The 16,270-nt window shown below is 45.8% G+C and overlaps 1 protein-coding gene across 3 annotated transcripts; it reads right to left on the bottom strand.

The window, feature by feature from the left end:
• Window positions 1–200: 200 nt before the first annotated feature.
• Window positions 201–13,368, bottom strand: socs5b (suppressor of cytokine signaling 5b). Of its 3 annotated transcripts, none has more exons than XM_060072570.1 (3): window positions 12,940–13,368; window positions 10,451–10,661; window positions 201–6,675 (listed from the first exon to the last, which is right to left on the bottom strand). In XM_060072570.1, exon 3 carries the CDS (start codon window positions 6,653–6,655, stop codon window positions 4,982–4,984), a length of 1,674 nt encoding a protein of 557 aa, XP_059928553.1. In that variant the 5' UTR covers window positions 6,656–6,675; window positions 10,451–10,661; window positions 12,940–13,368; the 3' UTR covers window positions 201–4,981. The 3 variants fall into 3 exon arrangements, with proteins under 3 accessions (XP_059928553.1, XP_059928554.1, XP_059928552.1); XM_060072571.1 differs by having other exon boundaries at window positions 10,508–10,661; XM_060072569.1 differs by lacking the exon at window positions 10,451–10,661 and having other exon boundaries at window positions 12,940–13,362.
• Between the last annotated feature and the right edge of the window lie 2,902 nt (window positions 13,369–16,270).

Genomic DNA, 16,270 nt, shown 5'->3' with positions numbered 1-16,270 from the left:
ACCTGAAACCAGCCACAGGATCAGTAGCACACAGCAGGGCAACATCTACAAGTATTGGAAACAAAACAAACTTGCTGAAATAAAATACACTAAAAGCATATAATATATGATAATCACTAAATCAGTTTCACATATTGATTTTAAGGGCCGCAAAGGCTCCCTAGTCATGTTGAAACATTAAAACACTGACCACACTGGAATACACTTAAAGTTTTATTTGGAATATTAAGACAATGAAGCGTAAGCCAAGCACCAATAGTGACAGCTACAAGTGTCCCATCATACGGCTCTTTAAAATGAACAGGTTATACTCCGGGGAAACCAAAAAGTGATTTTGCTTCTACTTTTTTTGAAGTGGAGGGGGAGGTGGTGGTGGATGAAGCACAGAGATACAGAACATAAACGGTGAAACGTGAACATGATAACGTAATTTACACTCTCCAAACCCTCGTGGTCAGCAGGAGGAAACGGTAGAAACAGGGCTAAAGAAAAGCAAAGTAAGAGGAAGGAAGGAGTCAGGGATAGAGAGAGAGAAGCAAAATGGAACAGTGATATTCATCTGACAAGAGTGTTCGGTTGGCCCGTGGAGGTGGGGCTGCTGCCCCCATTGGAGGGGGTGGTGGTGAGGGTGGGTGGGTCGGGTGGGAGGGGTTCACGAGGGTCCTTCCTGATTGGTCAGAACAAATAAGGAATAAGGCGGCCCGGGAACACAAGTGAGGCGCTGGAGAATGACAACCGTTAGTTGGTTGCCATCTTTGCCGTCGCCTCAACACCCGCATCCACACAGCAACCAATGTGCACATACAGCATTTTAAAGTGACAGAGGATTGCAACCATTTTGTCAAGAGTCCACTCCATTGCATATTAGGGAGAAGTAATAATGAAAAATAATATTTTATTTTACCTTTTAAGTCATACATCACATTATTTTAATGTTTGCATATAGCACTTATCCCAGCTTTCCAAAAGAAATATATATATGGGAAAGAATAAAATTTGTCTTTAAAATAATTAGTCTCGTTTTTTTTTCTGTCCTCCGAGCAGCTGAAACCGTGAGTCATAGTGGGGGAGGGAGGAGGAAAATAGGGGGAGTTTACGAGACTCCCGCCCCGCCCAGACCCTGCCACCAGCGAGGCGCTCATAGTGCAGCTAAAATAAGTGTGGTTCTAACAACACAAGTTTAAAATAGTTAAATTGCAAACTACCCCCCCCCCCCGCACAAGAACATAGATCATAAATGTAAACACCCATCCTTTGTCTTTCCCATAGTGGGGAGTGGTTGAAGGGTGTCAGTTTCAACAGTTTCTCAGGTGGTGGTGGTGGTGGTGGTGGGTTGAGTCACATTGAGAGGCGGTGCTGGCGTTACGTGATCCATGTACACACACACACACACTTACACACACACACATACACTCCTAACTGATGCATGAGGATGTGTGCGATACTCTTTTCGATGACACTTGTTCAAGGGTGCAAACAAAAAATGTATGCAAAATAAAAATAAATCCCTCCGCCAGACAAAAAACATTATTCACACTAGAAATGGTGCTACATCACACACACGTGGTACGCGTACGTTGTTTCCCATGGGGAAAAGAGGCCAGAGGGGGGCCGACTCAACACCTGCCCCCTGGGCCGGAGGAGAGGGGCCTTGACGACCAGGATCCAGCGGATCTATCACTAAACAGGCTGTCCATCAAAACACCCCTTCCTCCTCCTCATCATCATCATGTGGCTCTGTCCGTTCAGACACACACGCTCACGGATAAATAACATCTGACATCTGACAAGGTCATCAGCGTCGCTTCACGTCACCCCACTAACTCATCAAGAGACCGACGTCTCTCATCCGAGACTCCACCTGGCTCACGTAGTACACCTCCTTACTCCACCTCAAGCAACCATACCCGATGCAAAAACAATCCATTTAAAGTGCCATTTACTTCAACTAACGCTGAGAACTACTGTAAGCCAGGCCTCAGTCCAGCTCTGAAGACCCTCTCTCTCTCTCTCTTTCTCGCTCTCCCTCTTGCGCTCATTTCTTCTATGGTAAGCCTATATGCCATTCAGTTTTGGTGCAAAAACAACCAGCTCCGCACCCCATCGTCACCACAGGTATAATGTGATTATGGCGTGGAGGAACGCGAACAGGAGGAGTAGGGAGAGGTACGGGGCAGAAAAAAATTTAGTCCCTTCTCCTTTACCAAAGACTCAGTCAGCACCTATTACGCAACACAGAGTGGCCTTTTTAGCACCTGGTAAATTTAGATCGCCCAGAGGTAAATTTAGCCTGCGATTAGCACTGGCGGGTGTGGGTGGGTGGGACTCTGCCAGGGAGGGCTGGGTGGGGCTGTGGGTTAGGAGGGTGACTGGTAGTGCTTTACTCGAAGCACTACCAGACAGGTGGAAGTTCAGGAAAATGGCATTGTTGCCGTGTGCTGTGCGGACTCCGCTGGAAGGCCGGGGGGCGGGGCAATGTAGGTTCAGTGTGTGGTGGCCTGTACCACCTGTACCGTTCAGAAAGTGGTGAGTGCATCTTAGCTCGACCTCATATTTAAATGCTCGATCTGAAAGGGGAATAAATGTACTGATGGTTTAATTAGTTGCTCACTGATTCCATTTATTATTGGTAGCCCGTCCACTGAAGAAGACCAATTTGCCCTCTCCTGGTATCACCTTGAACTCAATAGTAGAAATGTGCAGTTGAACGACAGAGAAAAATGGTTGGAATACAATGTCAAACCTTGACATAAAAATCTCCTAAGCTTCAAAAACAAAAACAAAAAAACATAGCACCACTTAATTATTGTTGTTCCATATATATATATATATATATATATATATATATATATATATATATATATATATATATATATATATATATATATATATATATATATATATATATATATATATATATATATATATATATATATAAAAAAGTGTGCACCATAGATAAAATGATGAGCTCAGAGCTAGCACCCTCCTCCCACCAACACACACGCTCTACCATCTAGTTGGGGCTCGGTGGAGCATGTCCTGCCCCAGCTCTGGACTAACACACAGCTGGACGCAGCGCAACTGCGCTCAGTTCTCAAGGCACAGGGGTTAGGTTGGTACTTGTTCCCTCTGGTGTAGCACAACTAACAAAAGCACAGCGAGCGGATGAATGGGCTGAGCGGGCCTTGAGTCCGTTTGTCTCAATGGGGTTCTGATCAGCATACAGGGTGAAAATCATGGCCAGATGTGAGGGGAAACGAGGGTTGAGTCAATGCTCGCACGATGCAACTCAACTACAATCTGTAAATTTCTTAAACTTTTCAAAACAATCGACAAAAAAATAGAAATTATACAAAATAAATAAAAATCAGTAATAAAGTCCCAGATAAGAGGGATGCCAGTTTCCACTAATGGGCTTCACTATCATTTAAGGGCTCTTTAAAGTGAGACACGTTTTAAGTGTTAATATGAAAGCCACTGAATCATTAAACGGCTCTATGCATTTAAGTAGCAATCTGTCTGTAACATTACAAGATAATCCATATGAGGGTCTACATTTTGCCTACACAAGATTGGTTTCCATGTTTTAAAAAAGGGGGAACGCACCACCAGAAGCCTTTTTGTAGCACCAGAGTGACTCCATACAGAGATATGAGCGTTGGAAGCGGGAGAAGTGCATTTTTCAACACACAGTCCCGTTTGAAGTAACATTTGACTCTTGCCTCTGGCTAGAGCAGAAGTCCACAATGTGGTAGGACTGGTGAACAATATCTCTGGAGGGGATTATTGATTGTGTGCATGTGCGAGTACACAACTGTAAGCACAGAGCTGGGCGACACATGGATGGATTATTCAGATATTTGAACATTGCTCAGATGTTCTTGGTCTTATGGTATATTTCCAGTAAAAATATGTTGTAGCTGGTCATGCTATATACATTTTCTTACTATGGTACTAAACATTTAGCCAATGCTTAAACCATAGTGCTAGAAAGCAATAGAAAAATATTAGGGACACACCGACACCCATTCCATGTTCACAACCCATATTGTAGAATAGCCCATTTACAAACCATCACATGGCCTTGTGGCGTCAGTTATTGTTGTAAAGTGATGTTTGACTCGGTTAACATCGCCCAACCCCCAGCAAAGAGTTAAAGTGCCTGTAGCCAGTGTTTTGTTTTCCTAGTTGCTGATCGAGTCAAAGTTGTTGTTCCTATGGAATGAACTACTTTGTCGCATTGTCCCCCCCCCAATAACTGCTGCTCTACTGTAATGTTAGTGCTCTGTGCTGGCCACCGAACCTCAGAAGAAAATCCCTGGCTTGGAGGATACCACCGTGTACCAAGGAGAGAGCGGAGAGGCACAGTACAAATACATATGCAAAGTGCACAGATCTACACTCGGACTGCAGTTTTTTTTTGTGAAGTGCACCACTGGACGGCGTTCTCCAACCGACACACCGTCCCGTCCAGACCAAGAACATGGTAGAAGCAAGGGGGGGGGGGAATGGAAAGGAAAGCACAAAGTGATCTGTACAACGAGGCTAACCATGTGGGGAGCCGACGAGAATGTGGGCTTGCATGCAGGCAGGTAGGTCTACAGGCAGGCGGACGATGGGGGAAATCAGGCAGACAAAATTAAAATAAACTAACCAGAGAAAAATACAAAGTGCTGATATTTGCGGCCTCCCTCCCAGTCAAAATAACCTGTTCAACAAAAAACACGCTTGCCAGACAGCGTTATACTGAATATAATCATGTGTCATTTTTACTCTGTGATGTTAATAACTAAAATAAAGATTAGAATGAATCTTGTATAGCTTGTTTTCACCTAGACTCCGTTCATCCACTGCCATTTCAGCGGAGGGCGGCTGTGCCGCCACTCCTGATTGGCTGACGGGGGGGTGGGGGGGGGGATCTGTTCAAAGAGTTTTGTACTTCCTCCCAGCGTGCGTGCGCGTGCGTGCGTGCCCCGCGGCGCTACTTGAGCTTGAGGGGCGGCTCCCGCTCCAGCCAGCGCACGCGCACCTTCTGTTTGTAATGGTACTCCTTGAGGAAGTCCTGCAGCGCCGGGGGCAGCGGCAGCCCGCCGATGCCGTCGTACGTGCTCCGGCGGCAGATGGCGGCGCGGGCCAGGTGCTGCAGGCTGAAGGGGAAGGTCCGGTGGAGCGGCGCCGTCAGCAGCGGCTCAAAGAACATGCAGGCGCTGGGGTCCTTGTAGTGCTCCAGCAGGCCCGTCACGGTGGACGAGTGGAACACGCACGGGTCGTGGGCGTCAAAGCTGAAGTTGTGGTTCCACTGCTCGATGCGGGCGTGCAGCGAGCGGTTGTAGCGGCGGAAGCTGACGGAGAAGAGGTAGTCTTCTTGGGCGGAGTCCCGCAGCAGGAAGGTGCCCTCGGGCCGGCCGTCCAGCAGCGCCTCAGCCTGGTAGCGGTCCATCACGCCCCAGTAGCAGGGCAACGACGTGATCTGCAGCAGGTCCGGCACCAGACAGTGGATATAGTCGATCTGGGTGTGGACCTTCCAGGGCCCCGGCTGCAGCTGCTGCTGCTGCCGGCCTTCCCCGGAGCCGTGTCTCTGCTTGGGCCTGCGGGCCTGCAGACACAGGGTGGTCGAGTCCTCCTCAGAGTCACAGTCCTGGGCCGAGGCCATGGCCGTGGCCGGCACCGGCCCGCAGGCCCCCGAGGGCCCCGCCACCCCCTCCCCCGAGCCCTCTCCGACGCCAGGCGCCATCTTTGGTCCCAGTTTATAGAGGGAGGAGCCCGACGGCGAGGCCTCCAGCGTGTGGATCTGGGCGTTGGGCGGCGGGTCCACGCCCTCCTCGATGCTCTGCCGGCGGCGCTCGCGCAGACGCTCCTCCTCGTCCTCGGGGGAGGGGTGGGCCGGGTCGAAGGCGTCCAGCAGGGCGCTGGAGGAATGCGGGCTGACGGGCGCCGTGTGCTGCTTGATGAGGTGCCACTTGTGGGCCAGGTCCGAGCCGGGCGGGAAGGGGCAGGTCTCCAGCATGAGCTCCGTCAGGTGGATCTTGCGCTTGGACACGACGGGGGCTTTGGACGGGTGGCGGCGGCGGGCCGGGAGCGGCAGGCAGAGGCCCACCGTGTCGCTGAGCCGCTGCCGCAGCGAGCGGGCGCTGAGGCTCCGCCCCCCCAGCGCACAGTCCCCGACCTCCTGGATGGAGCTGACGCCGTAGCGCCGGTCGCGCCGCACCCCGCCGCCCCGCGACCTGGCCGACCGCCGGTCCGCCTCCAGGGAGCTCTGTGTCTTGGTGGAGCACGAGTGTTTTTTCTTGCCCCCCCACGGAGCGTGTCGGGAGTAGGAGTCTCGACGGGCCATGGGGACCCCCGTCGCGCCGCCGCCGCGCACGTCCTCCGTGTCCTTGTCGACGGTGATCTCCACGAACTGGGGCACGTCGGACACACAGTTGTGGTGGTGTCTCCGCCCGGCGGTGACCAGGGGGAGCGGGAGGATGCTCCTGGACGGGCTGGGGGCCGCGGAAGCCTGGGGCTCCCCCGGACCGCCTCCGGGGCAGAGGTCCACCACGCAGTGGACGGCGTCCGCCTCGACGCCGTCGCAGGCCGCACCGGAGCCGTCGCTGTGGAACAGGGTGTGGCATTTGCTTCGCAGGTTGCTCCACATCTTGCCCACCGCGTCCATCAATAGGAGCCCCTCAGGACCTGCAAGTCATGGAAGAGGAAAAAAAAAGAAAACCGGCAAGTCAGTTGATGAGCCAACACACACACACACACACACACACACACACACCAGAATGCCATGCATGTAGTAATTAGACGTGCAGCACGTCTTAACGGGGCCAAAGTGTCTGAGCGGTGGCTCGGCTTGAGGAGCTGGAACAGCAGAGCGCTGGGAGTTGCCAGGCAGACGTGCAGCGACACAAGGCCACGGCTATAAATGAACGCAGGGCGCTGCTCCCAGCTGATATGCTGGTATGTACTGTAATACAGAGCCAGTCTAGACCTGACCAACTCACCCGCTCCCACACTACCCCAGCAAAGACAAAACGTTTCAAACACACACATGTGCACACAAGACGCACGCAGTGGCTATGTAAGTGATGGGCCATTTGTCAGTGTTTTCAGTATTTACTGCCGCCGTGTCACACGTGGCTGCGTGGACCTGGCCCTGGGTGACGTTGGCATATTACAAAACAAAGTACTTGCATGTATATATTTTGAGTGGCATAATTCAAACCATGCGCCAGGCCAAATGGGAGGAAAATAATATTTGACTCCCTCTGCTCCGGCAAGTTTTCCTCAGCTCAATCGTTCATCTAATCCCAACCCCTTTTTTTCTCTTCATTGAAATAACCGTTTAGACCCTGAATGGAGATCGACGTGAAGGGAGGATACGGTGGAGCTAGGCCGGATACTTAAACAACAAAGATCCTTTAGGCTGCAGCCAGATAATCAGTATCCATCGTATACTATAATTAACTGATCGTTGCAGTCCCATAGGGACTATGGACATGCACACACATGACTTAATAGAAATAATGCTGCGATTTACCAGTGCCGTGAGTTGAAACTACGGCTGTAACGATACGCGTATCGAAACCGAAATCGCGACACTCGAAGCCACGAACCTGTCTCGCGGTGTGGGAAGGCAGAAGCGCGATATGCCCTTTCTAACTCTTCGGTCAAATTGTCCGATCGAAATTTGCTAATAATTTGTCTAAATAATAGTCTGCCGACAGCGCCCCCTCCTATCGATGCCGTAAGTATGCGTTGAGATGCCCTCTCTGTGATGACAGCTCTCCGTGGCTACGGAGGATTGCATTTCTCCACAGCCGTCAAAGTCCTCATATGCTATATGAACGACATTTATCCAGAGTGGGCCAAGCGCGAAAAAAATTGCCTGTGTGATCCTGTCTCTATTGTTTTATGTGATTTGACTGACAGTTTGTCTGCTTATAGGTCGGAATGAAGCGACCAACCCATTATTGACAGGAGGCGTACTTTATTCTACCAGACTCGTTCGCTTCTTCACTAAACGCGCTACCGCTCGCTCTCCTCGCTCTTCCACTCACTCGCTGACGTCACGCACACACATACTGCCATTCTCGCGCACACACATATATGCTACTCGTAACACTATGCCCCGTTATTGCGACGTTCATGTTAGACGTTCATGTTTTTCCCCATCTATTGAAAGTTAGGCTATTAAACATGTTGCATTCTATACGGCCTGATTATGTCATTATTTAAGCTACATAGCCTAATAAGAAGCGCTAATAAGGATATTTGACTAAACCAACCAAACAGTTCAGGGTTTTTGCCTACCAGCAAAAAGCATCCTCCAACTGCAATCTTTGGTTATTTCTTTATTAATTTAGCTATACTTCAATAGTATTCTTTCTGTTCTCCCTGTTCAAATCTGTTCAGTGTTCCAAATTATTTGTTATTAAATGTTACATTAAGTTAATTGGTATATAAGTGTTGTTTGAATAAAATGCTTTTTAAATTTAAAAAAATCGTGGGATGTATCGAACCGTGGGTCAAAAATCGTGATACAAACCGAATCGTGAGTTTGTGCATCGTTACAGCCCTAGTTGAAACCATACACTTTTCTGACATAAATTACTTTAAGTAGAAGTTAACCGTTCCATTGTTAATCCTACTCTCTTAACTCAGCATCGCTCCATGGCTATAGATCCACTCTCAATGAAAAAACTTCGTCCCATGATGCATTTCAAATAGGAATTCGCCAGGTCAGCAGCAGCAGGGACGTTCTGGTGGGCGGACAGGAGGAGAACAAGGAGCCGCGCACCCCCCATCCCATGACAAGCCCATTACTAATCTTACTGATGATATTAGGCACAGCCTCTTAACAGATTTGTCATAGCCGCTGACTCGATGTGCACCCGTGTTGGGTCACAAGGCATGTCATCATTAGACCCATTCAAGACACTGTGGAGCGCATCCACCTTGACCAACAGCCGTAGTCACAGACACCGTTGCTAGGAGGACAAAGTATGGTCTTTGTCAACCTGGCCGATGCTGGGCTATATCACCAGATGCGACATGACTCGAGTCGCTGTGGTTTTGTCTGCAATTCGGGAGGCCCACGTGTGGCACAGCACTCAGTCTGGAGGAGCGTGGTGAACTGGCTGTGGCTGGCATGGCTTCTATTACGTGTATCTGCTGCAATGGGGATTTTCTGATTGGCACGGATTAGTCTATATAACCCCGTTATGGCTCACAACAGTCTCCCTACATTCACTCAAAATTACAACACAACCTAATAACATATCCCATTCTTTCAATTTATATTGTTCTGCCTGTAAAGTATTATTCATGACATTGACATAGCATTAATCACAGCTTCCAATAGGTGGCTCGGAAAAGGAATGACCATGTTTCACTTTGTGGCCGTTTTACACGTAACTTAAAACCCATGATGGTTCAACAACATTTTCAAAAGAAAAATATTTGAATCTTTTGTGACGTTGAACTGCCCTTTGAACTAAATAAATGAAATGCATGAAAATCTGTTTAACATACCAACCATTTCCCTTTTTTAAAGGTCACTCAGGGGAAGCACGCTTGCATGTGTGTTACATTCTAAAATGAGGATTTTGATGTCACTGAAGATAACATTTAAACCAGTGTTTAACAAATACCTATTATAACTGTATTGTAGTTTACATCGTCTTAGTTTAATATTAGACTCATCTAGGGTTTTAGAGATCCCTCCCATGTCAGAAAGAAAGCCCTTTCAGTCACTTCAAAGTCTGTTACCATGTGAATGGGAACCAAAAGGCGGTTTGTCACTATCACGGTTTTTGTGAGGGGAATGCACTTTTAATTACTTTCCAATGGATTCTGAAAAGTTTCTTACTCAAAACTAGTGCCAGAAACAACACAAGATTGTTGTTTGTTTACAAACTGCGTGGCGCTGTGATTATTAGGCTACATCTGATGCACTGCTGGAACAATCATATCATCAGCGACGTCTGGCTGGGTAGTGGAGGTGACATTTGGGTTGAATGGAGGGTAACCCGTCAGCAGCACATCACATCTACCCTAATGATCATAGCGCCAAAAAAAGTGCTGCACTATCCGTGTTTGTAGGCAAACTACAATCTGGTTGTGCCTGACATATTGGAAAGTAATTAAACGAGTGTTCCCCTCATATGAACAGGAGGTAGGCCACTCTGTAAGTCGATGGAAGAGGCTAACGGAAAGCTAATACTAACCAAGCATACTCCCCTTCTAGACAAACAATGATATAGTTGGATTAAACAATTTGTCTGATTCTTTGTAAAACAGGCCAGCCCCAATTTACAGATATCTCTGCGTATGGCTTTCACATTATATTAATTTCAAAGATTTAATTCACCGATATATTCAATCAAAAGAAGATTTAAAAAGGAGGCCCCAGTTAGAAAGTAGATGGAAAGTTTAAATAAATAACCCTACAATAGCCACTCACTTGCCAATATGGCTGGGTACGTACAATCCTAACCGGCCACAAACTAGATTTACCAACATTTGGCTGGTGGCTGATTGTGTTGCACGAGGTTCGCAGCCTTCTGTCATTCGTCCAGGAGGAACTGGAATTGTGAGGCAAATCAGCTCCATCTTTGGAAGAATGCTCAGGTTTTCCATGCGGGCTAGTGTTTTAGCCTACTGCGTGCTAATCACTGCAGAAATAAACAAAGCACAACAAAATGCACATTTCATTAGTATTGATTTGTGAAATAGCGATACAACGCAGTGTTGTATGCATCTATTATTGCGTACTCGTATTTTGTTTGGCATTAAAAACAAAACTTGATCAATTGCATATTGAAAAATCAGCTCAACTAAGATTTAACTCAACTAATACATTTGAATGTAGCTACTGTCTATGCTGCTTCCACCTAGCTGTGTTCACTTTGCCGTCTACACTTTCAAGGCACAGGTTGGGGAATCATCAGCGCCGGTTGCCATTAATCCATCCATGTGTAAGGCGTCTGTCGCATTGACCCCAGATGCGTTGTGCAGGTCTCCTCTGCTGCACTGGTTCAAATATTGTTAGCCAAGTCAGTACTGATGGATGTCACAAAAAGGTATGCATATTATTTAAGGCTTTTAAGCCTCCTCTAACTGGCTCAAATCCAAACAACCAATCTTGTAATGGTAAAGCAATGAGACTGGAAAAAAGTGTGGTGAGCTGAATAGACTATTCCCGTGGGGTCCGGTGGACAGAACAGGGGGTGCCATATTTACTTCACTTGTCTGCAGTGAGGATAAGTCATCCTTTCAATCAAATTAGTTGGCAAAATTCCCTAGAACTAGTGCATGGAATTAGTGAAGAATGCTCACTGATAAGTTAGGGTTAGATAGTCATTTTAGCCACTGTCATGGCCAGAGCATCAAATTAGGTTGCCCTATTTCGTTAGAATCAGACTTCACTTGCTTCACTTTTCTACATAACTAATGGAAGGGTATATAATATTTTATTCCATTATTGTTTCACTCCAGCTCATAAATATGTACTTTAAAAAGGAAAAAATAATTTGATTTGTTGAAAAAACGGTATATTTACCAGCAAACTAAATGTAGCGGTTTTGCCTCAGAAGTACTGTCATTATTGAAAGAAACTAAGCAGCACACAGACACACCACATACATACTTGGGACTGAGTCGTGTTGAATGCTATTGGTCACTACAGGTTACGATGCTTGCTGACAAGAACTACCATCATGACATAAAGTCTTAGTCAAGTTATACTTTTCTCCATAACAGTGCATATTTCGGGAGTGTGGGCCAAGCAACAATTTTCTTCACACAGAAGATTACAGGAATAGAGGTGGTGCCTGACACTGAAAGTATCTGCCTTGCCACTAAAATAATATATGTATATATTTGTAATATTATGGAGTTTGTAGTGATATTAGTGTAGCAGACAAATCTGAGTAATGTGTATGTCATTTGAAATCATTGCCCCCAGTTTTGGTGGATTTCACCAGAAATCATGCGACTACAGTCTTCAGAGTATTTAAAGCCATGTCTTGATAAAAAATATTTAAAAAAGAAAAATAGGCTACTGCAGTGTTTCAACAGTCACACACCCATTCTCATGGGATGTTTCTGAACTAGGAGAGGCCTGGACTCCACACCAGATTAGGGAATTAACCCCTCTTTGCACTGTCCAAAATACATTTTAAATATTACGTATTTCTTCAATATGGACCTTTCTTTAGAATTGATCATCTAATCTGAGTTAATGGGGACAACCACACACTAATCAAGGGTTTAAAAAGAGGAATTAGTATTTACAAGATGAAGTACCATAAAACACAGGCAGAAATAGTTCATTTGGAGTACAACGCAAATTTTATGAGAGTCAAACTAGTTATTTTTCTTCGAATCAGCAGACCAATTCCTATCCCAATTGGCCAGTGACACCTTATGCCACTACAGTATGGGGAGAGCGGCTACCATGGGCCGGTGCGTTAATCTGGACCCTGATAAAACGGAAGCCGCTAGTATCAAACTTGTCCGTTCGGCAGCGTACATAAGGCCTCGGCTATGTGGAGGCCGCTCTTCTCCCGGTACACATCTGACACTTTATCAGCAGATACTCCAACCACACATTTAAATCTATAGTTATTCCATTACATACATGTACGGATCATCTTCAAGTGCGGTTATATTGTGAATATGTATATGTATAAGAGGAAATTAAAACGATGTCGGGCTGGGTGTTTGAGGGGTATCCTAACGGGAAAAGTATCCCGGTGGTTAGCGAGTTGTCCAGCTAGCTAGCCGTTAGCTACCTCTTCCAATGGGATGCAGTCGGCTAGCGGGTTAGCTTGTAAAATAATCTACACGTATCGAGTCGCTTTTAACAAGCCACTCTCCACTACGACATCACGAACAATAAACGAATATACGCTAGAAAAAACGTGTCAGTGTGCTGCGTGTTCTGCTTACCCGTACGTCTCTCAGAAAGCCTTACTCAACAGCGCTCTTTGTCTGCAAAAAATGGCTATCAAGACAAGTCAGGCACATATCCCCCTTGCGGTCCACAGCGTCGGGTGAAACCAAAAAATACGCAGATCGCTGTGAGTGTCATTCCGAATGCTGCACGGTTCGATGAGATACAAATGAATAAACTCATCTAAAGGCTAGATGTCTTCCTCAGCAGCGAGCGCTTATTCTTCATCATGGCAGTCCTCTCTCCTCCCGTGGCCGACCCTGCTCCAGGCTGCCCGTATGACGACGGTCGCTGAGCACAGTACAGAGGAATGGGAGAGACATACACATGGGCATTCCGTGGCTTGCATGCCGGAAACAGAGTGGCAAGGGCCTGATCCAATGGAGAGAGAGGAACGACTGCGCACTTCCGACAGCACATACGGATAGGGAAAGCCTTTGGAGCCGGCTCTGCCTGATAGGCGTCACACGTTGCCAATGAGCGACGAGATGAGGCTGCATCTAAAAATGTATACAATACAATAATCCTGCTTTTACCGAGCCGTACAGGTGAGATGGGACGGAATGCGTCACCTAGTTAATGTATGTTATTTCATGACATAATGATTAAACATGTTTTGTAGCCTGAATATAATGCTTCTTTTTTTTTTTTTTTACTGTTGTTTTCAATGGTTTTTCAGTTTGTCAATGCTTTAATTTTCTTGCTCTGCAATCACAAGTAGGCTTATGAGCTATTGCACGGTTCCCATCAAGTGGAAACAACAACAATGAACAGCCACTCACCTCTCTCATATGCCCTATTGTTAATCATCTAATAACACACTTTATTTGCAATGCTTTAACATGTCTTAGTGATTTAACATGTCATGGTGCCCAATAGAGTATGACTTTCTCTGTCTTTTTCTTTATCCTCCAGACACTAATTAAACAGAGAATCCTCAAAGGAGTATTCACACTCACCCGCGCCCAGAGATGAGGTCATCTGTCGGAGTCCCATCATTCATGGCCACATAACGCAGAGGGAGATAATGGGCACAGGAAGCTTGGCTCATAATGAAGCAGTTAGTCGGACGTAAGGTCCACCTCAAGGGAAGCCAGCAGCAGACCAAGCCCATTAGCCCCTGTGTCTCAAATGTATTAAAAAAACAGACGAATGAGGGGTAATTATGAGGTCCCAATATTGCTCTGGTGCAATTTTGCATGGATCGTTTCCATACTTACAGTACCGCTATTTGTGTTTGTGTGTGTGTGTGTGTGTGTGTGTGTGTGTGTGTGTGTGTGTGTGTGTGTGTGTGTGTGTGTGTGTGTGTGTGTGTGTGTGTGTGTGTGTGTGCGACTATTCAAATCTCAAGAGTGCAGAGATGTATTACCATGGAAGAAGGATAGGACTATTTTGTATTTTTTTACGATGTGCATTTTATATAATAATTTAGAATTTGTATTTAAAATGTGATTGGCATTATAGTGCTTGCGTTGTTTACTTTGCCAAACTAATGAGCAACTGGGACTAGCAACTCCTTATAGGACAATTACGGTATTTTGAACATTGAACCTCCTTTATGGTTTGTCTAGGATGAAAGAGAGTGGTTAACACCGAAATTTTGAATATTGGTCCTTTCTCGAGTATTTGGCTAATTTCGAATCGCCCCTGCCTGCTTCGCAATGGCTGGCTATGGGCATTCACAAATCACATTTTCATAAATGTGAAACTTATCGAGTGGTTAGTGGTGTTCCTTGATGTTCCTTATCAAGTAACGTAGCGAAATACAGTTTCTGTCGTGTTTTATTTGGCATTTTGTAAATCGGCATTTTGTAAATGAAACGGAAATCGGACCGGAATCGAAACCGGAAGAGGGGGTGCTTGTAGTCTTTTCGCTCGGTTCTAGCCCTACTGTTGATACAGAGTTCCGAGCAAAAAGACTACAACCAACTGTCCGTTTCCGGTTTCATTTACAAAATGCCAAATAAAACATGACAGAAACTGTATTTCGCTACGATACTTGATTAGGGTTAGATCACCACTTACCACTCAATGAGTTTCACATTTCTGAAAACGAACGTTTAGGGGTGTTTTTGAATGCCAGTAGCCAGCCATTGTGAAGCAGGCAGGGGCGATTCGAAACTAGCCAAATACTGGAGACAGGACCAATATTCAAAATGTCGGTGTTAACCACTCTATTTCATCCTAAAAAAACCAGAGAGGGGGCTCAATGTTCAAAATACCGGAATTGTCCTTTAATCATTGAATCTTCTCTGATAAGACAACTGTGATGAGTGCGCCTCCTAGATGAGTTTGTGCTACTAGCATAAAAAATTCAGTGAGTATGTTTGTTATTCTATAACAATTAGTGTCCATGAATCACATACCTTTCATTAGACGCACCAATACAACGGTTTTGGGGGAAGATTGGTTAGATTAATCTGTTGACGAGGCCCTGCTCAAAGGATGATAGACACATTGGTGCCATCTGGTGATGATAAGTGAAAATAGAAATGACACCGACAGCGGTACTTTACAGCGATTGTCTATTCGATTTTCGAGAAGTGTATACACGTGTCCAGTAATGACATGATATAATGATATATTATTTCACAGAGCTTAGAATGGACTTAACATGCTCATATAGAATATTTAAAAAGAATACTAAGGCAACTTATCGACACATACGAATAATATTCTAGTGTCCAAGTATCAAAAATCATATTCACAAGTAGCCTATCTTAGTGGCAGCCATAATAACAGCTATTCAAATTCATGCTTCAATGTTCCCTTTCCTACTTCCTTTACGAAAGGAAAGGAGATAATGCCGTCACACAATTCCTTGCGGCGATACATTAAAGTGACGCACCAATCGGACGCTTAACAAACCAAGGCCCAACAGACTCAACGGAAACTCAAATTACTACACAAATGTTCTTTGCATCCAACTCATTTTTGGCAAAATAGCTATCTAGAGACAAGAAGCATAAACAAAGCAAAGGAGCATTCAACTTTACCGGCCTGTGTATATATACATTTATACAACGGGGGGCCTGAATCCAGCGATCTGATTGGTTCCTAACTGTTAATGAGCGTATACATAACTGCTATGACGCCCAATCATTTTGTGAAAGTATCACTCCGCGCCTTGAAGTGGAAAGTGTCAAAGAATACAACCGTATTTTTACTAGTGTGTGTGTGTGAAGTCATTTTGCCATAATTTTAACAGTTGTATAAAAGCAATAGCACAGTTCACTGAAGTCTAAAATCGGCGAGTGAACTGCTCCATAGGATAAATTGCCGGCGAACCGCTCTATCGGAGCCTTCTCTCGGAGGGACGCTAAAGTG

Source organism: Gadus macrocephalus, chromosome 15 (genome assembly GCF_031168955.1).
Source record: "Gadus macrocephalus chromosome 15, ASM3116895v1".
Lineage (NCBI taxonomy): Eukaryota > Metazoa > Chordata > Actinopteri > Gadiformes > Gadidae > Gadus > Gadus macrocephalus.
The sequence above is the reverse complement of the archived record's forward strand: the minus strand, read 5'-3'. Positions and strand labels throughout refer to the sequence as shown.